This window comes from Sciurus carolinensis, chromosome 1 (genome assembly GCF_902686445.1).
Source record: "Sciurus carolinensis chromosome 1, mSciCar1.2, whole genome shotgun sequence".
Lineage (NCBI taxonomy): Eukaryota > Metazoa > Chordata > Mammalia > Rodentia > Sciuridae > Sciurus > Sciurus carolinensis.
The window spans coordinates 191,635,604-191,655,976 of record NC_062213.1 but is presented as its reverse complement, the minus strand read 5'-3'; the positions used below and the strand labels follow the sequence as shown (position 1 = coordinate 191,655,976).

Below are 20,373 nucleotides of genomic sequence, written 5' to 3'. Positions count from 1 at the left end.
CCACACCACAGGCAGGGACGCAGAGGCCATGCAGATGGCAGAACACACGGGGCAGGGTCAGGTGGCTGGGAGCCCCTGGGTCAGCTCAGCGTGTAGGGAGCCACTAAGCCCAGGCTTGGAGGTGGCAGAGACCTCCTGGGGGTTGGCCGGCCTGGGGCCTCTGAGTGTCCCTGGGGGTGAGGCGCCTGCAGCCCTGGCCCAGAGGACGGAGCCTAGAGCTGGAGGAAGGGGCTGGCTGCTGGGCCCCGGGCAGGGGTGGTGGCAGAGCCCAGCCTGGGGGCAGAGGCCGCTGGGTGGGATTGAGAGGCCCTGGGCATAAGCGCAGGTCAGCTCTCTGAGCTTCTCCACCTCACCAGAAAATGGGGACCCGCCCTACAACTCCAGGGACTGGGGGGGTCCCGGCAGCTGGAGTCAGAAACCAGCTGCCCCAACCTGACGGCCCGTGAGGGGGAGTCAGCGCGAGCCCCTCGGCCAAGGCCCACGTGACAGCCCCAGGGACTCACGGGGGAAGAGCATTGAAACCAGGTCACGTGAGGAGCCGTCAAGGCAACTGGGGACTTTGTCCTGGAGAAGAGCAGGCCTGGGGGAAAGAGCTCCACTCTCAGACTGATGTGGCTCTCCCTGGTGGCCGGGCCGCAGGGACGAGAGCTGGTGAGTGTTGGGCTGCACAGCAGCAAGAGAAGTATTTCAGAATCAGCTAGAAACCGAATGAGACGCAGCCCCCTTGGGGAGAGAGCTCCCCATCATGGGAGGTATTCAAGGTGCGACCGGATCTCACCGGAGCAAGTAAGAGTGTCCAGCACAGACTCAGCCCATGGCAGACTTTTAAAAAATTTTTGGCTGTTGGGGATGGAACCCAGGGCTGCTTAACCAGTGAGCCACATCCCTGGGCCTTTTTATTTTTTATTTTGAGACAGGATCTTGGTAAATTATTTAGGGTCTCACTAAATTGCGGAGGCTAGTCTTTTCTTTCTTTTTTTTTTTTTTTTTGTGGTACTGGGGATCGAACTCAGGGCCTTGTGCTTACAAGGCAAGCACTCTACTGACTGAGCTATCTCCCCAACCCCGTGGAGGCTAGTCTTGATCCTCCTGTCTCAGCCTCCTGTGTTGCTGGGATTACAGACCCATGCTGCTGCGAAGGCTCAAGGCAAACATCCGTGGAACAATGAGAGTAACTCCAAAGCTCTCCTCCCGCCCCAGCGGGTCAGGACGCAGGTGAACCTGCCCCTCCATCGGCTGACCCCGTCACATTGGGCCTCGTGGAGCCTCTTTCCTTGCCTGGAAAACGGGGCGAGCACTTCGCTTTCTAGTTCCAGCTCCAGTGCAGAATCCTTCCACAGTCTCAGCAGTCACAGCCCTAGGGGGGCCTGTCCATTGTCCCCAGTTTTGCGTCCTCACAAATAGAAGACGACATCCAAAGCAAAAAGCATCCAGCCCAGCCAGAGAGGTTCCTACGACACCAGGAGTGTGGTCCCCGCTCCCCGCAGGGCCAGGGAGAGGGATGTGGGGGAACCCGGGGCCACCGAGGGATTTATTCTCCCAAGCCAGGTGGACGGCTCATGGATATCTGTTTATTACTGTTCTTCAAACGATACTCCCATCTTATACATATTCCTATTTTACAAAATATTTAAAAAATAGTTTTAAAGTCAAGCAAAAGATTAAAAAAATGTATAGAAAAGGCCCCAAACCAGAAAGAATGGACAAAAATCCTTCCATCTGCAGCACCGCCGACGGTGGCCCGCGTCAGAGCTGGGGTGCGCTCTCCTTTGGTTTAACTACTGGAGCTGCGAGGGACCCAGGCCTGAGCGGGGGCTGACCCCACTCCCAGCCCAGCGCGCCTGGGTCCTTAGCCAAATCACTCTGCCAGCCAGGCGGTCCTGTCCACAGCAGCCGCGCTCTCAGCTGAACCGCCTGGTGACCCTTGACGCCGACGCCTGCGCAGCCCCACCTAAGAGTACCTGGGGGCAGCCCCCTGCTGGGCATGCGCAGACGGCACCCCAGGTAGATGCGCGAAGGGGAGGAGCGAAAGTCCACTCAGTCGGGACCCAGCCTGGAGCCTGAAACTGGCCTGTTTTGCGCAGCGGCCTCCCGCCAGAGGCCAGACCCTCAACCCTAATATCGAATGCTACCTCCATTGTCACATATTATTTCATTTAACCCTCACGGTCACCTTATGCTTTAGGTACTATTATCATCGCCCTCAGTATAACAGCAAGAAAAGCCAGGTCCGGGAAGGTCGATGACTTGCCCACGATCCTAAGGGACCAGGCAAGTGTCAGAGCTGAGCACAGACTCCAGGGAGCAGGACAGAGCCACAGCCCCTGTGTCCGCAGCAGATCCCAGGACGCAGGGCCCAAAGGGGTGGACAGCTGGGGCTGGGGGTCCAGCAAGCAGTTGAGGCCCCTGGGGAGGGAGGTGCTGAGGATGCGGGCAGAGCCCAGCAGAGGCTGAGCCGGCGCAGGCAAGCCAGGCCGCAGGCTCGGGCATCTGCCATTTGCTGTTGGGATGTTTTCCTCGCTGGCAGGAATGTGACATTTGCCACCCGTATGTCTCTGGCTGCCCCCGAGTGGGTTCCCCCCAAATGTCCTCAGACCTGGGTGGGAACCGGCCCTCTGGCCTCCTCCCCAGCCTTAGTCAATGAGGGGTGGGCTTGACCACCTGGAGATCCCGGCATCCCTGCCCTGTCCCTAGGGGAAGATGATCCAGTCCTGTCCCCTGTCCCCAGGGGAAGATGATCCAGTCCTGTCCCCTGTCCCCAGGGGAAGATGTTCCAGTCCTGTCCCCACCAGCGCTGCGCTTAGATGGAGCGATGGATGGGACAGGGAAGGGAACAAGAGGGGGCCGCACTGGATGTTTGTGGCTAGCAAACATTTGTTGAGAACCTACTATGCGCCCGGAGTTATTTTAGGTGCTGGGGAGACAGTGAAGGACATGGTGCCTCGGAGCTTGGGTGGCACTTTGCAGCAGGGAGGAGAGAAGACAGTGCCCAGATTTGCTGGGGTCTTGAAACATGGCTGAAAAGAGACCGGGGTGAAGGACCCGCGGTGCTGGAGGAAAGGGCGTGGCCAACGCTTAACACTCGGGGGTGCTCAGGGGCGCCTGGCGGAGGAGGTGACACCGGAGACTGCAGAGGACCGGACAGGAGGGGGAAGGGCTCCCAGGAGGACGGCTGCTCAGGGGTCTGGCTTCCCGCCTGCCCTGTCCCCAGTTTCTTCTCCACTTTATGTCCTTGCCTCTCCACATCAGCCCCGCGAGCACAAGCGGGGCGTTCAGGAGGCTCCACCTGGAGAGCAGGAAACCGAGGCTCAGAGCAGAGGACAGACTGCAGGCCCCAGGTGGCCGCAGCCGCGGCAGAGCCCTGAGAGGTCGCAGGCCTGGACACGTGGACAGCGGGGCTGGACAGGGAGGGCGCGGGGCTCGGGGCTGGGCGGGGTTCCCCAGCCAACGGAAGGCGCGGCCGTGATTGGAAAAAGGTGGCGGCGCAGGGAGCCCAGCCGGGTGCATTGATCTTGCCCGGTGTTCCAGCCACTGGGCGGGGCCAGCGCCGGGCAGGCTGCCGGCTCTCCCAGGTGTGGGGACGCCCGGGGGAACGGCTTTTCATGTGGTCGTGGGGCAGGCATGCCACCCAGCACGTGGGAGGCCGGGCGTTGGGGGCACGCTGGCTGCGGGGGCTGGAGACCCGGAATCCCACAGCCAGCGAACGACAGGGACGTGGTCCACGGGGACCCTGGCGTCCTCGTCCTCTGGCCACCCCTCCTGCTGAGCACTTCGCAGGCCCGCTTGGTCACTCAGGCCCAGGAGGTGGGTCACAGGCTCATCCCCACTTGCAGACGGGGAAACTGAGGCCCTGCAGGGTTGAGTAGTCTGTCTGACTCACATAGACACCGGGACGCGGCCCGGAACAGAAGATTCCCAGAATCAGTCTTAGATGTGAGAACCATGGCCGTTAACACTGGGTCCTCGAGTCCAGGTCCTTGTGTTGGTGACACAGGTCTAATGTGCAGGAGGCAGAGGATGGCCAGTGGGCAAAGGGAATCCAAGGCAGATCTCATCAGGGCTCCAGGCCAGGTGGGGAGCTCAGTCAGCCCTGAGGGTCCTGGTCTCCTTGACTGTCTAGTCAGGACCTTGTCTCTCAGATGTTACCAGATTTAACGGTTTCCTGATGGCACACTGAAAGTTCCTTTAAATGTCTAACCTGAATCCTTCATGCTGCAGGGGAATTTTCTCATCTGGAGGCACTTCTAAGAGTTTGGTCTTGGATGTCAGTCAAGACTGCAGATTCTCTGGTGCTGTGGGTGGGAGAATGTGCCCCCCCCCCAATACTTTTTTCACTTCTGTCACTGAAACACCAGAGCCTTGCAGGATTTTCGCTTAACACTGAAGCGAGGACTCTGGGAGTTGGCATAAGTTAGAGGAATAGGGTGGTACTCAGGAGCAGGGCTGGAGGTAACTAAAGGCTCCGAGGGGCAGGGCACTGATGGTGCCCTCCCGATCAGCCTCATCCCGCTCTGTCCCTCCCTCCCTGGCTCTAGCCACCCAGGCCTCTAGCATGCCGACCACAGGGCCTTTGCACGTACATATAGTTTCCTCTGCTGGCAAGTTCTTCATATTCTGTTGGCATGACTCAAGACTCAAGTCTCCACCTCATCCAGGCCCGGTTACCTCCTCTAAGAGACTGTCTCTGAATCCCTGTGGTAGGCAAAATAATGGCCCCCATTAATGTCCACAGCCTGTGAATATGTCACCTGATGTGACAAGAGGGACTTGGCAGATATGAGGGAAGTTCTGGTCTGGATGGGGAGAGTCTCCCGGGTTATCTGGGGAGAGGCAACGCAACCACAACGCAACCTCCTGCCTCCATGTGCAGGAGGGAGGCAGGTGAGGACAGCCGGGGAGACGGGCAGGGGCAGGGGGAGAGGCCTGGCGGAGGTTGGCTTTGAGGGGAGGGAACCGCTGAGCAAGGACGCCAACCCCCCAGCCCCGGCAGGGCAGGCAGGCCGGCCGCAGCCTGATCTTGGATTTCCGAGGCCTGTGCTGTTCTAAGCTGCTGAGTCCGTGACAAGTCAGACAGCGAGGTGGCAGCCAGGGAGGTGACCCTTCCTGGGTTCCCGCTCTTCAGCACACGCGTCCTACCCGGAAATGCCACCTGGCTCCTGAGCTGCTGCCCCTGCTAGAACGCAGCTGGGCAGGCGCGGGCTTTAGTCTGGCTGGCGTTCCCCGCCCGGGACAGGGGGACAGAGCCCCAGGGACACTGAGCTCCAGATCAGCAAGGAGCACTTTCTGAGTAAAAGGTGTCATAAGATTGCAAATAGTCATTGTTTATCGGAAATCCAGGGAATTCGGGTGTCCTGCCCTCTCTCTGGCAGCTTCGACCCCAGCAGCTGAATCGGTCCCTGGGTACTTGCTAGGAGCTCCTTGAATATCCTCCAAATGAGAGAAATTAATGAATGACGGTATCAGCCTTCGCCGCGAGCTCGAAACTCCGCCGGTTTCCAGAAAGCCTACAGGATAAGGTGTCAACCACAGCAAGTGATAAAAGCCAGCTATGTCCCAGGCACGGCTGACAATGATCAACTCACTCACTTCAAGCAGTGACCCAACGAGGTCATGCGTCCATTTTCCAGATAAGGACACTGAGCCTCACGAGGTTTAGTAACTTGCCCAGAGTCCCCTGAGTGGCAGACCCTGAAGAGCCAGGTTCAGAGAACGTTCCAGCCCTTCTTCTTACCCACCCCTCCCTCGGGGTTCTTTCTATCGCAGCCCTGGGTGTCTTTCTGGGTACCCCATTCTGTGGCTGCCAAACTCCTGTGCATACCACAAAACCCTCTCTTCATTCCCCCTGAAGTGAGCCCATGGTCGACCCTGCTGGGACCCCGTCCCCTCTCTCCTCTCCTCCGTGGCTCCTTGTCCACGTGGGTCGTAAGGACTGGCTACTGTGTCCTTTTCTCCCCCGTCTGTGACTTCCCTGAGGACAGAGGTGGGTCCCTCTCCGTTCTTTGGCCACAGAACTCAGAGCTGGGCCTGGTCTCAGTCTCAAGATGAAGCAGTGAAGGAAAGAGGGAGCGGGGCTGAAGGTGAGCGCAGGAACACGTCTCTCCTGGCGGCTTGAGCGGCGGCGTCCCCTAATCCCCCGTCTCTTAAAACAAAACACATATTTTTCTAAGTATGAAAATAATACACCCTCATTAAAGAAAAATTGGAAAATAATAAAATTACGAAGAAGAAAATTAAAACCACCCAGCATCCTGCCACCCAGAATAACGGACAGGGATGCGGCTTTGAGCCCTCTGGTGGACGGCCACGTGGGTCAGTTCCCTCCCCTGTCCCCGTCTCCGGTGGTGTGGGGACAGGGCATGCCACTTCCAACCTGCTCCTGTGTGTGTCCCCTGGTCACCAGGTCCCCGTCCCGATGGCGGCGGGCGCCCTGGGCTGGGCTGGCCGGTCGGGGGTGCGGAGGCCCCCAGGCTAGACCACCGCCGGGCTCCCTGGGGTCGGCTGTCGGGTGTCTCTGGATTCCCGCTGCTCTGGAGGCGCGGCAGGGACACCCTGCTATGGCGCCTCCGCCTTGTCCTTATTCCTCCCTGAGGACAGACCCTGGGCCTGGCGTGGTCACCGTGGGCTCCGCGCCCCTGCTGCTGGCTCTCAGCGTGGCGGGAAGCAGCGTGGCCCGTGTTCTGGGCTGAGGCAACTTGTGTCCCTCTTGAACGCACAGTTTCAACCAAACCCGCCAAGGAGGCCTCCACGATATGAGGGTGCTTTGACCTCAGGTTGGGAGGACCGCGTATCGTCCGTAAATCCTCGACTGGCTTTGGCCCTCACAGTGACCCCCGGAGGGGAGGCCGGGGTCTCCCACCTCACAGAAGAGGCTACGGAGGCTGCGTGGCTTGGATGGGATCCTGGGGGATGTTGGACTCACCCCAGAGCCCCGTAGGAGGCTGGCTCCCAACATCGTGGGGTCCCCCGGGGACTGCCCCTGCTGCCCTGGGAACTGGGAGTCCTGGCCTTAGAACCGGGTGCAGAGGTGCTGCCCGGGACGCCTGCTGCCCACTGCTCTCCCGGCCCCGGGGAGGCAAGGACAGGCTGGGGCCCAAGCAGGCAGCCGGATCCGGGCTCTGCTTGCGCCCCGAAGGTCATGGCCTCTCAACCTTCTTCACCTGCAGGACGTGAGAGCAGGACTCAGCCCTGGTGCTGAGTCAGAGGGGGAAAGGCCTTTGCCAGGCGACCCCACCGGCTGCAGGCCGGCAGGTCTTAGGGGCCGGGACAGGCGGTCGGGTCCCAGGCTGGGCGGGAGGGGCCGGCTCCCCAGCCCCGCGTCCGACAGGCTATTTTTTAACTAACCCACAGGAAGACGAGGCCAGAAATGAGACCAGGGGGTTGACCGGGGCCCTGGGGACCCTTCCTATTTGCATCTTCTTCCCCCACCGTGGGGGCACTGTGTGGACCGCCCCCAGCTGCCTGGAGCCTTCCTGGGCTCCCAGCAGGACACGGTGCTGCGGCGGGAGGTCCTGCAGGGTCCCCCAAGAGAGGGCCGGCCAGGACGGGCTTCTCAGTGCGCTCTGGGTCTCCGGGCTGGGCCCACCCTCCGCACAGCCCGTGGACAGGGCCAGCCGCAGGTGTCTGGGGGCCCAGGAAAAGGAGGGGTTTCCTGGCCAGAGCAGCAGAGGCCTGGGGGTGGGGAGGACAGCGACCTCTCTCTGCAGCCTCTCTCGGGCCGCACCAGCAGGTGGTCCTTGTTCACCGGGGGGTTCCTGGGAGGGCAGGGTCCAGAGCAGGGGGCACACCTCTGGGGTGTGTGGGCGCCTGGCGGAGTGTGGGTGTCCATGGGGCAGGGCGGGTTTTGGCCAAGGCCGACAGTGGCTGGCGCCACAGGAATCCCTGGACTGGGGCTGGCATGCACATCCTGGTGGCCCCCATGGGGCGGGGCGTGGGGCGGCTCATCAGGGAGGCCAGAGGGCCCAGAAGCTGTCAGGGCCTCTGCCCGGGAGCCTGGTGGCTGCTTATTTATTGTCTGTGTAGACAATAGTGTTAATTAGCAACCCCCCATCACACCCCCTGATACAAATCACGTGAGCACAATGAAAACACTTGAGACAAATCACGTGAGCACAATGAAAACACTTGAGAAAGACAGAAAACACGTTAAAGACCTGAAATCCCATCTCGGGAGGGAGTGAGGCGGCGGCCGGTTAGGCCCACCCGCGGGCGCTGGGCAGCCGACGGCTGAGCACTTTCAGCACCGTCCGGATTTGCTCTCTGCTGGCCTGGGAGTGGCTGCGGGGTCCACTGCTGGACAACTGGGTAAAGGAGGGCGAATACCTCCCTCTGGAGGAGGTGGCGGGTCCAGCCTCGAATCCAGGGCCAGCTGACTCGTGAAGGGTCCAGGGCTGGACTCCAGCCAGGGCCTGGCCAGCCCTCCAGGGTCCACTCCTCCAGGGAAGCCCGAGACAGACGAAGCCTCAGTCCAGGCCCACAAATGACCACAAACCGAGAGCCAGCCACGTCCGCAGCTTGGTTCCTGGTCGGGACACTTGCTGACCGCGGCCTGGTCACTGACGGTCATCAGCCCGCTGACCTCACCCACTCCCCAGGGACTTGTAGAAGCTTTTGACTTGCCACCGTGTGTCCAAAAGCCGAGGCCAAGTGCTCACCTTGCTAGGCCCGTGACCCCCGTGGCCAGGAGCAGGGAGGGCAGCAGAGGGCTGCCCACCAGCCTCGGGCACGTCACCTGAGGACGGGGCTTGGCCTTGGGCCTGGCCAGGTCAGGGAAGTCGCACGTGAACCTACAACCCTTGGCCCTTCTTGGCTCAGGCACAGGCCACCCGGAGGGATCGGTGTGGCTGAGCCACTGGACAGCTGCCGGGTCCCTGTGTTCTCACCCTGTGGCCCAGCGTGAGCTGGCTGGAGCTGGGTGCTGACCAGGCTGTAGGATCCTGCCGGTCCCTGGGGTTCTCTGAGCTCAGCTTGGTTATGTCCCCTCTCGGGCCTCAGTTTCTCCGTCTGTGCCGGGGTGGGCAAAGGGCGTCCCGCCTCCAGGGCCTCCCTGGGACCACTCGCGGTTTTCCCCTCCCCGACCTCGGCCACCGACAGCAGCTGGCCCGTCTCAGGGGAGAAACTAGCCCAGGGACAGCCTGGGCTCACTCAGCCGGAAAGCTCGGGCTCCCCTCTCCTGGGTGCCCCCCGCCTTTCAGGATGTGGCCAGAGGACTTAGGAACCCAATTCATGGAAGCCACCAGCTGTTCCCAGGAAGAGGGCCACCAGCAGCTGACAGATGCTCCTCGACCTGGGGAACCTCGACTAACTCAGAGCTGCCATGCTGCGGTGAGGCACAGACTCCGGATGCGGGCTGCCTGGGCCTGAGCCCCAGCTGGGCGAGCTCAGGCAGCTGTCACAACCTCTCTGGGCCTTAGTTTCCTCGTTTATAAAACGAGCTTCATCACAGCATTTGTCTCAGGGCTGTGGGGTGAAATAAGCCGTCGTGGAAAGCCCGCATCCACGTACACATTGGCAGCTACGTACAGTGGTTGAAGCGTCGGTCACCCTGATTTCTACTTTCCACACAGTTAATCGTTCATTTCTTAGTTCAATTTCATACTGTCCTTTTTTTTTTTTTTAATATTTAGGATCCAGCAAATTTTCCTTTTAAGCCTCACAATTTTCTGGATCCTTGAAAAGATGATTTCCTGGCCCCACAACACCTGTCGCCTGGGACGCCCGAGAGCGGGGATCCCCAAGCGGTCTCTTTCCAGCACGTCAAAGGCTCTGGAAGTCCTGGCGCAGAGCCCCGCGGAGCGCAGTCCGGTCCGGTCCCTTCCCGGTCTCCGCCCGGCATCTGGTAACATCTGCTGAGCGCGCACTGGCCCCACAGCTGCTCACGGTGACGCTACGGTGCGAGCCCTCCCTCTGTCGCCGCAGGCGCAGCTCCGGTTCTGAGCAACCCTCGTTCAGCCGGGCCTGGGGTCCCAGCCTCTCTGCAGCAGCCCGGAGCTCGGTCCCGTCAATATCCCCAGCCCACAGATGAGAGCGAGTCGAGGTTCAGGGAGGTTAGGTGGCCACAGGGCCTCTGATTCTGAACCTCACCTTCCTTCTCCTGTCCACTGGGAGGAAGGAGGAAACCAGACCCCACCCCGTCAGGCTCGGTCTCCCCTCGCGACATGATTCTGTTTATTGTTGGGCGGTGTGTGTGGGGGGTGCCACTGGTACTGGGGATTGAACTTAGGGGCGCCTGGCCACGGAGCCACACCCCAGCCCTATTTTGCATTTTATTTAGGGACAGGGTCTCCCTGAGTGGCTCAGCACCTGAGTGTGGCTGGGGCTGGCTTTGAACTTGCCATCCTCCTATCTCAGCCTCCCCAGCCTCTGGAATTACAGGTGTGCACCCGGCTTAGCATCCTTTTAAAATATCGGAAGCTTTCTTCTCCTGTAGTATCCCAGGTATTAAAAACTTAAAATCTTTAATAGGTTTCCTCTGATGACGAAAGCAACTCGGGCAGTTAGTGTTAAAACTTTTTAAGCATTTTGAGTTGGAAAATAAAAACTCCCTAATCTCATTCCAAAAGACAACCGGCTTCACAGCTGGTCATGCGTGAACCCCGTGGCCTAATGAGGTAGCCGGCCGTTGGCCACACTGGCTACTTAGATCAATTAAAATGAAGGAAGAGTAAAACTTTCAGACGCTGCTGTCTGATTCTTCCTGGCTGTATCCTGACAGGTGTGTGAAACATCTAGTGACCTTCTTCCTCTTCTTCCCGGGGTGCTGGGGGCTGCACCCAGGGCCTCCGTGCGTGGGAGTCCAGTGCCCCGCCAGCCGAGCTACGTCCCCAGCCCCTGACTGACATTCTTAATAACGTTCTTGGTTCTATTTCCACATGGGAAGCGACCTCATAGAAGCCACAACAAGATGCAAGAGAAAAATAGACTGGAAGGAAACACACCCAATAATAGCGGTTTTCTCTGGCTGTCGAGATTACCGAGTTTATTTTTGAGTTTCCTAGATGCCTCAGGTGTTCTAGAAGGCCAGCCGGCCTCGGGCTAGGGACGGTGGTTGGACTGTTTCCCCCCGCCCCCCGTCTCACTGGTTCTAGAATCTGCAGGGCATGGTCCCCGCCGAGTCTTAATCTGTTCTGCTTTTTTTAAAATCGTGGACCCGTGAAGAACGGGAGCCCACAGGTCAAAGAAGGACGCGCAGAGGACGAGGCGAGGCAGGCAGGGGTTTCGCTCAGGGTCCCTGCAGCCTGGGGCCGTCCAGGCAGGGCTGGCTTGGCCTGTTGGACCACACGGCGTCCCTCGCCCAGGTGGTGGCTGTTCTGCGGTCGCTACGGCCTTGGAACCCGGGGTTTCCAAGGGGTCCTGGGTTTGCTTTTTGTCCTGGGCTGGTCCTGGGTTCTCCCCAGAGCGGCTCCTCGCTGACTGCTCTGAATCTCTGCCCTTGTCCCCGGCAGACCACATCAGACGTGGCCGCCCGTGGCGCACTCTCCGTGCCTGGAACAAGTGCACCCGGGCTCCCCAGATGGGTGTCTAGGGAGCGATAAAAATAGGGCGGCGGGCGGGGGCAGGAGGGCGCTGTGGTCGCCACTCGCTGGGGCGGGTGGGGGGCGCTGGTCTATTTCAGAGAGCGGCTGAGCGTCACCTTTCTAAGAAGCCTCCTGGAAGGTTTTGGGAAGAGCCTGAAGGTTCTGTGGTTAAAGAGGAGGAACGTGTAACCTCACAGGGCAATCAGGGTGGGCTTCACGGAGGTGGTGTGAAGAGGAAGCATCTTCCAGGAGAGGCTGACGGGCTGACTTTGATGTCACACCCTGCTGTGAATCTGGGCCTTGCCAGTCACTTGCTACATGGCCTTTGCTGAGCCTCAGTTTCCCCATCTTTAAAATGGGGTGCTAGGAACGGTGCAGCCACCGCTGGGCGGTGGTGGAGACTGAGTGCGTTGAGAGGCGCTTGCTCAGGAGCCTGCGGGGCCGGTGCACAGGAAGTCCTCGGCTACCGTGGCCCCTCTCCCTTCCTCATTTCCTTTCTCTTCTGAAGCCTCCTGCTGGAGGCTGCTCCCTGGTCCGTCTGTAGTCTCATCTCCACAGCGAGGTGGTGGCGCCCAGTCTGAGCCACGGCCAGGATTTGGGAGGAAGGGAGCCTTTCCAGAAGCCCCAGGAGGCTGAGGATCTGCATGGGGGGGGGGGCGCAAGCCAGGGGCTGGGCGGCCGCAGAGGGGCCGGGGAGCTGGGGTCTAGGCTGACTCTCAGGGACCCTGGGGCTCAGGGCATGTCCCGGGCTCCCTGCCTGTAGGCTTGGCCTCCTCTCTGGGCCTCCGTGTCCCCGTCGTGGACTGAGAACTGTGATGCTGCCCGCTTTGCGCACTTGGCCAGCATGTAGCAGGTTCACCTGGTGCTCGCACATGCAGTAGATGCTCAATAAATGCTCGCTGAATGAGTCGTCAGCACCAATGTGCTCACGTCACAGCACAAGGCCACTGAGAAGGGGAGCATCTGAGGGAACCGGGACAGCTCTCCAGGGACACTGCCTGCAGACTGGGAGCATGTCCTGAGCACCTGCTGTATGCATGGCTCTGCCCAGCCCAGGGTAGAGCCACACTCCAAGCCCAAGGGGCCAGGGAGGAAGCAACAGACCCAGCAGCCCGGGAAGAAACAGGAGGAGCTCAGACAGGAGGGCAGCAGGGCCTTGGCCGGGCAGGAGCTGCTGACCGGGCTGGAGCCCTGGATGGGGAACCCGGTCCCCCAGGCCTGGGGAGGGGCTGCCTCTTCCTCTTTCTTTTTTTTTTTTTTAATTATTATTTTATTGTAAACAAATGGGATACATGTTGTTTCTCTGTACATGGCGTAAAGGCGTGCCATTTGTGTAATCATAAATTACATAGGGTAATGCTGTTTGATTCATTTTGTTATTTTTTTTCCCTTCCCCCCCATTCTTCCTCTTTCTTTGGAAAAAATAAAAAAGCATTTTTCCTCCTAAATCTATAAGTAATACATATTCAGTGTTGCAAAGTTTGGAAAACAGAATCACCAAGAGGATTTCAAATACAACTCCCCTGCCTTGATGGCACCGTGAGGCAGGAGCTGAAGGCGGCTGGCATTTTAGTCCAGTCCTTTCATTCTAAGGTGACCTTGTTCTCAGAGGTGGCCTCCTTTGCCCCTGGGGTAGGGCCGCCGTCACTTGGTGGGGACTCCCCCGGGTCCTATGGGGGGTGGCTGGGGCAGGCCCGGGCTCCCCCAGGGGCAAGTCCCGAGGACGGGCAGTGGTAGGGACTGTGGACCAGTCCTCCGCCACTGGCACCCAGGTGAGTTGAGCTCGGAGACAGGGGCATGACCAAAATGGTCCCTTCTCCACTGTCCCCGCCCGTCCCTCCTCCCCTGCGAGCTCCCTGCTGCAGCAGCCCGCCCCGCCCCCGAGCATGCGGTCACACAGGTGCTGGCAGCAAGGGACCTGCCTGGCCAGAGCCGGGATGGGCAGCGCCCTGCCCTGCAGGGCCCAGCGCTCATGGGGCGTCTCAGCCACCGAGTCCCAGGGTGAAGGACGCCTCGTGGGGGGCTGGCGGTGGCCACCCTGCAAATCATAAGTCGCCCGCGCCCGCCCTTTCCGCCCACACGTCAGTCTGAACCTTTTGCCAAAAACACTTTTCCCAGACTTGAAAGAAAACCCCAAAGAGGAACCTAAACCTTCGAGCCGCCCGCTCCGATTGGACGGGAGGGCCCAGGCTGGCCCGGCAGGCGTTTCAAAGAAAACCCTGACAGCAAAGGGGAAGTGAGGGAGGAGCGGGAAGCCCGCCGGCCGCCGGCCACTCCGGCGCTCAGCTCTCCTCCTCCCCTCCGTCCGTTAGCAAGAGAAGCCAGGGTCGCCTGTGAGCCTGCCCTGCTCCCAGGACCACGGCACCCCCAAGACCTGAGGGAAGGGTCAGGGCTCCGCAGAGGGGATGGCACAAAGCTGGGCCTCAAGAGGACAGGCTGCCTTCCCTTCTCGCTCAGACTTCTATTTTATCATTTTTTTTGTGCAGAAGGAAGAATACTGAGTGACAATAATTCCTGGCATTTATGGAGGGCTCCGCTCTGTGCCAGGCTCTGTACGAAGCTCATCATATTCAGTATCTCCTTAAGTCCACCCAACGAGCCTCCAGTGGGTACTCTTAGTTATTCCCATTTTACAGAGGAGAAAACAGCACAGAGAGGTGAGGTGCATCTCCCAAGGCGACACAGCGAGGAAATGGCACCTGCTTCTGCATCATCATCCTGGGAGCTCTTGTCACAGGGCCTGACAGTCTCCAAGTCCCCTACTCAGCTCTGCCCAGTTGAGAAAACCAGAAGTCGGTGCTGGAGAGAGGGGATCTAATTTGAGGCTGCGCATTAGAAGGCGGCTGGGCGAGACTCTCCCGGTCGGACAGGGTGTGGGGGGCTCAGGGTTTCCTCCTCTGTAACCAAAGGAGCTAATTAACATGCAGGCTCCACCTGCTCCTGAGCAGCTTCGACCTGAGCCTATCTGAACCCTAAGTACCTGCAAGGTGGACGGTGGGTCCTCGGGTGGCCGAGGAAGTGGCTTTCCTGCTGCCGAATTCAGTCTTTCCTAAGACCACACCCCTGGTTGGGCCTCAGCTTCCCTGTCTATGAAATGGGGAGGGGGCTCCCTCTGCCACCCAGTTGCAACCCTCCCCTGGACTGGCTCACGGCTGTCTTGTCAAGACCCATGTCCCCCAGGCTGTCCCACCATGGCACCCTGCCCCTGTCATGCCAGGGGCCTCCTTCGGAGGGTGCTGCTTCAAGACCAGTGAGTGGCCCAGGCTGCAGACCCACTGAGACCGCAAGCCTTTCCCTGCCTGGGCTGAGTCCTGAGGCAGGCCCTGGGCCCGAGCTCAGAGGACAGAGCTCCTGGTGGCTGCAGGTGGCCGAGGGAGATTCCTGGCAGAGGGGCCGTTTGAGCTGAGCCTCCCGACCACCCCTGGACACACAGCGGCAGATCAGTGAAGGGGCTGCAGGCGAGGCGTCTCCAGGAGACGGAAGACCCGGAGTTTCAGCTGAAGCCAAGGCCTCTCGGGGGCCGGGACTGACTGACGCTGGAGCTCCTTCTAGTCTCTGCTCCCTTCTGGCCTCCAGGAGCCTTCTGGAAGGTCAGGCCCTCAGGCCCTGCTGCTCAGGGGCATCTGTCTCCCAGCCCCCTCCCCTGCAGGTAGCCAGCAAGCCTCGGCTTTGATGCGGCCACCTCAAGGCCCAGGCGTCAATGGGCCCTCTATATGGCCAGCAGGGCTGATGGGGGCCGCTGCTGGCCGTAGCGGGCACGGGCGAGGCCTGGACACACAGTCCCACTGTGTGGGGCGGCTCATGACCGCCCAGACCCTGTGGGCAGTGGGGGGCTCCTCGGAGTGTCCTTCCAGCCTGGGGGGCACTTTGGACAGGCAGGGTGGTCTGGGGAGACGGGTGTGTGCCGGGCGGCCTCTGAAGCCGCTGTCAAAGAGGCCTGGCCAACGTGGCGCCAGCAAGCACCATAGCGGGTGCGGAATGGCCGCAGTCAGCCTGTCCATCCTCGAGCACCGGTGGGGGAGGAGCCCACCATGGGCACAGCACTTAGGGTGACCAGCCTGGGGCTGAGGGGTTTCCTGAGACTTGGGACTTCCTGCTAGAACTCGGAGTCCCCTGTTGTGGGCTGCTGCCTGGAGCTCGGGGAAGGACACGCCACTGACCTCACTGGCCTGAGCAGCTTCCTTCCTGTCCGGCGGCCTCTGAGTCACTGGCTGGCCCCATCCCGGCTAGACTTGCCCGGGGCCACTTGTCCACCCCCTGCCTCCGCACAGGCCTGCTTCGCGCAGGTCCTGTCCCGTGGCTCCCAGGCGTCTTCGGGTGGGAGCTGTTGGCCGGCCCCCTCTCTGGGAAGAGATCCACGGCCAGACAGGTGAGGCCCTGCTCAGGCCTGCGGCCCGTGGCCTTCCGGCCGCCCCGTCCTGCACGAGCCCGCAGCCCCCGCCCCACGGCGCCCGGGCCCTTGCTCCTTCTGCACCCTCCTCCGGCTGTTCTCCCTGCCTGGGATGACCTCCTCCTGGGCCCCCTAAGACTCAGCTCGCAGGCCACTCCTCGGGGGACGTGCCCTCTCCTTCCCCGAGGCTGGGCCGGGGCCCGACCGAGCACACAGGCCCTGTTCTTCCCCCTCTGACATTTATCAAGCCCAGGGACCCTTCCCGTGGACCCGTCTCTTGTCCCAGATGGAGCCTGGCCCAGGGTCCCTTACCGGAGCTCCGGCCCCAGGCAGGGAAGAGAAAGGACAAGAAGCTTTCTGAGCAAGGACCCTGCCAGGCGTTCCGCCCCCCGTGCCCCCAAGGGCCCCACAGGTGGCTGCCAGGGCTCCCCCTACGGAAGGGGAAACCAAGGCCCAGGGCCGAGTAGAGACCTGCGCCAGGGGCAGAGGCAGGACGTGAGTGGCGAGGACCCGCCTCCGGGCCCGAGTGGACGCGCGGTCGCAGAATTCCTGAATCAATAAGGGAACCCCTTGGCCTCTCCAGGGGTCCCCCGATTCCAGCGGGGCAGTTCAGGCCCATTTCCACAGCTCCCTCCCTGGGGGCTCCCTCGTCGCTCCTCAGGAGACGGCCTCTGCGGGGGGTCGGGGTGTGGTTTCGGGGTGCCGCAAAGGGGCCTGGCCATGAGGGGGACCCCTGAAGCCGCTGGCTCCCCACAGAGCTGGATCTGTCCTGGGATCCTCAGGGCCACTGCCCGTGGTTGACAGATGGAGGAACCGAGGCCCAGAGAGGGACACAGGATGGGAGTGACAGTCATTAGTTCCCCTGTTTGTCAAGCAGAGGTACAAATACCCCTTGTCCCGCCCGGGAGGCTTCTGGGGACCCTGGCCCTCCCCTGGCTTCTGTCTCAGTGACCACATGCCACCACCAGTGGGCAGCTCTCAGGGTGAAGCCCCGGCCTCGCCCTGGGAGGGCAGGAATCCAGAGGACTTCCCACCTTCTTCCGGAACCTCCTTTTCCCCCCAGGAGCTGGGGAGCCCTGGGCCCAGCGGAAACCCGGCTCATGTGAGGCAGAGAGGGCGCCGGGAGCCGGGGGCTGTTGGGTCACACTACACCCTGACTCTCCAGGAGGCTGGGCCTTGCCTGCTGCCCCGGGCCCCCCACCCGCCTCAGGAGGCCTCGGGTCACCAGCTGCGCCCCGATGCTTCCTCCTCAGCCTGGCTTTGCCAGAGGAAACTAAGATGAAGTCAATCTCGCTTTGGCCAAGGGGCACCTGGGGCAGCGGGAGGCAGGTGACAGTGCTGGGCACCCCCTCGAGAGGTGGGGTGGGGCGGCGGAGCATCCTGCAGGGGGGCTGGACCACCTTGAGGAAGGCCGTCCAGCTCGCTCCTCCCCTCCGACCCGAGAGATGTCACGTGATGTCTCACCGGCGCAGCGGAGGCCCAGCCTGGAGGAGGACTGAGCTCCCGGTCAGCGGTCCCCAAGCTTGCCTGGGCTACACAGAAGGATCTCTTTGGGGGGATTTTCAAAGCCACATTTACCTGGACCCAAACCCAAGAGGTTCTGGTTCCGGAGTCCCAGCTGAGAACCATAAACGTGAGGTTTAAAAGCTGACCGGTGGCAGTGACCCGGGAGGCCGCTGGCCCCTGACATTTTGTGGAGGGACTGGGGCAGCACAGTGTTTGGAAGAGGCAGGAAGGAGGAAGAGGAGGACCAAGAGCAGCCTTTCGCCTCTGTCACAACCCCTGGACGACAGAGTCCCTGTACCATGGTGAGACCTCAGTTCTTGACCCGTGCAGGGTCCAGGGGTCGGTGGACTGGAGCTGGAGATGCTGCTGCTATCCCTTTGCTCCCTGTAAACAGAGTGCACCTTCTTCCCGCTGTGACCGTGCGACCAGTGGCCATGGCAGGCATCTTCACAGGCGGTCAGGGCTGCCAGAGGATCCCAGAACATCCTCTTCCACCGCCGCACCGCGGGGGTCCTGGGCCACCAGAGCCCCCTTACTCAGGGGGTCCCGACGCAGTGCACGGCCACCACCCACAAACCTGCCTTTTTGAAGACACAGTTCTTCATCGGTGTCTGGGCTTGGTTTTGTGCGTGTGAGGGGTCTGCAGGCTTCCTGAGGCTCCACAAAGGTCGGTGGCTCCAAACGGGCCACGTGGGGTCAGAGCCCCGAAGAGGGGACCCTGGGCTGGAGCACGTGGGGGGACAGAATTGGTATTTATGGCCCTGGGAGCCTTAGGGACAGCGTGTAGGAGACAGAGCCCGAGCCAGCGTGGTGGAAGCAGAGAGCTGGGACGGCGTGGACGGGGCATCTCCCTGGACCCCGGGGGAGGCCTGGAGCCCGTGTGCCGGGCCGGCCGGGCATGTGCTGGCCGGAGCCTCCCACTGCCCCTGCCCTCTGCCTCGGGGCCACCAGCAGCCACCTCCGGGGCTCATCAGGAGAAGCCCCTGGGCTGGCCAGCCTGCACTGGTGCCCTGTCTCCCGAGGTCCCTTTGTTTGAAACCCTGGGCTTCTCCATCTTGTTCGTGGAGGTTGAGAGCCAGATTACAAAGACCCAGCAAATGGTTTTTATAAACTCTTATTTTCTTGCCACAGAACTGCCTTTAATTAGCTCCGAGGACTACAAAGGCGGAGCGTCGTAACAGCAGCGCTGGAGGAAGGAGCCCAGGGCCCAGGGCTGCTGCCTGTCACCAGCACAGCCGGGGTTGGCGGGCGAGCCCTGCCACAGAGCCCAGCGGCAGGCCCCCTCCCCCCCAGATGGCCAGGGGGACACAGGCTCCCACACACGCCTCTGCTGAAGCTCGTAGACAAGCACCCAAACGGGTCCCTGGCCAGAGCTGGCTGCCCAAGGGCTGGCTCCGGATGGCTCTTGCCGGCCAGCAGCCAGGCAGGCAGAGGGGGAGGAGGACAAACAGGCCGTCCCACTGATCTCGGCGTCCCCACCGACCACCTCGGCTCAAGAAGACAGTGCCACCTCCAAACCCTGGAGTCGTAGGTACCACTCGGCCGTCCTGTGCTGGAGGAGAACTGGTCCCTGACACAGCGCGGCGGCTCGGGCCCAGCCCCAGGCCACCCGAGCCTCAGAGTCACAGGGGACACTGTTCAGGGCACTCAGCAAGTAGCCACTAACCCGTGGGACTCAAACGAGAGACTCTAGACCCCCAATCTCAGGGCCAAAGCCTCATCAGGGCTCCTGCTGGGGAGAAAGACTGTCCGGCTGGGGACCTGCCCTAAGGACCAGATCCAGCAGGGAAACCTCCCCTGGGAGTCTGAACCTCAATCGGAGGCTCCAAGTGGGGTATCCCAGGCCCCCATCCTTGCTGAGGAACACAACCAAAAACCACCCCAGAAACAGCTTCCTCCCCCATGACCGAGTCCGCAAGCCTTCCCGAGACCTCCCCCAACTCCGGGGGCGCAGCCTGGGGGTGAGCAAGATCTCGCGGAAGCCGCAGCCTCCTCCCGCGCTGCTCCCTTTCCCCGGAGGTCACCCCGTAACTGTGACGGACGGTCCTCCCCGAGACCCCCCCACCGGTCTCCACGGCTCTCCTCTGAAGCCTGAGCCCAGGTGGCAGGTCCACGCTCCAGCAGGCCAGGGGCTGGGACTGCAGGGCCCTGGAGCCCCGTGTGTGGGGCAGGGGCCGGGGGTCACAGACACCCCTGTCCTCCCACCCGGGACCCTCTGAGCCTGGTCTTTGAGGTCTCGGGTCACGCGGCACCCACTGCCCCGCAGTGTCCCCGCCGGTTGAGGAGAGGGTTCCACGGCTGTGTCCGTGCCAGGGGCCACGGAGGCCACCAGCCCCTCTCCCCCTCGGGCTGTCCGAGGCCTGGGGATTCAGGTATACGACGACCGTGCACCCGAAGGGCTGCAGCTGTCCACCCGCAGGGGCCGCCCAGGGCCCGGAGCCCGGGCAGTGGTCACTCACCGCGGACGAAGGTCGTCGAGTAGGCCGGGAAGGAGTCGAAGATGCTGTTGGAGGCCATGCTCCCTCCGCAGGGCGAGGGTCGGCCCTGGGGTGGGGCTGGGGTCGACTCGGTTAGCTGTCCTTGCTTTTTATTTAAAAAAAAAAAAAAAATTTTTTTTTCTAACTACTTTTGAAAATAAAAGGGGGGTGGGGAGGGGGTGCCGCCCCCGGGTGGCTCTGCTGTTTGGCTGTTGGTTTTGTCTTTTCCCTGCTGCTACGAAAAAGAAAAGAGGAAAGAAGGCGAGAGCGTGTGCGAGCGGGAGGGTGAGAATCCCCCAGGAAAGTCAGTTTCTGTTTGTACCCAAGAATTTGGATTCCCGGTCCCACAGGAATGTCTAGCCACAGACTCTCAGCAGCGGAGCGCCCGGCAGCGCACGCAGCGTATCATTAGACGGCGGCCGGGCCTCGCAGCCAGGGTGGAGGCCGGGCTGCAGCAGCGGAATGAATGAACGAGGCCGGCCTCCAC

General features: G+C 61.4%; 1 protein-coding gene across 3 annotated transcripts in view; it reads right to left on the bottom strand.

Annotated features, from left to right (window-relative positions):
• Runx3 (RUNX family transcription factor 3) overlaps positions 1-19,974 on the bottom strand; it is a 53,185-nt gene extending 33,211 nt beyond the window's left edge. For all 3 annotated transcript variants that reach the window (XM_047526126.1, XM_047526143.1, XM_047526153.1), the window contains exon 1: positions 19,869-19,974. In XM_047526126.1, the coding sequence (XP_047382082.1) occupies positions 19,869-19,926 (58 nt within the window). In that variant the 5' untranslated portion in view covers positions 19,927-19,974. The remainder of the gene's footprint in view (positions 1-19,868) is intronic.
• Positions 19,975-20,373: the final 399 nt, after the last annotated feature.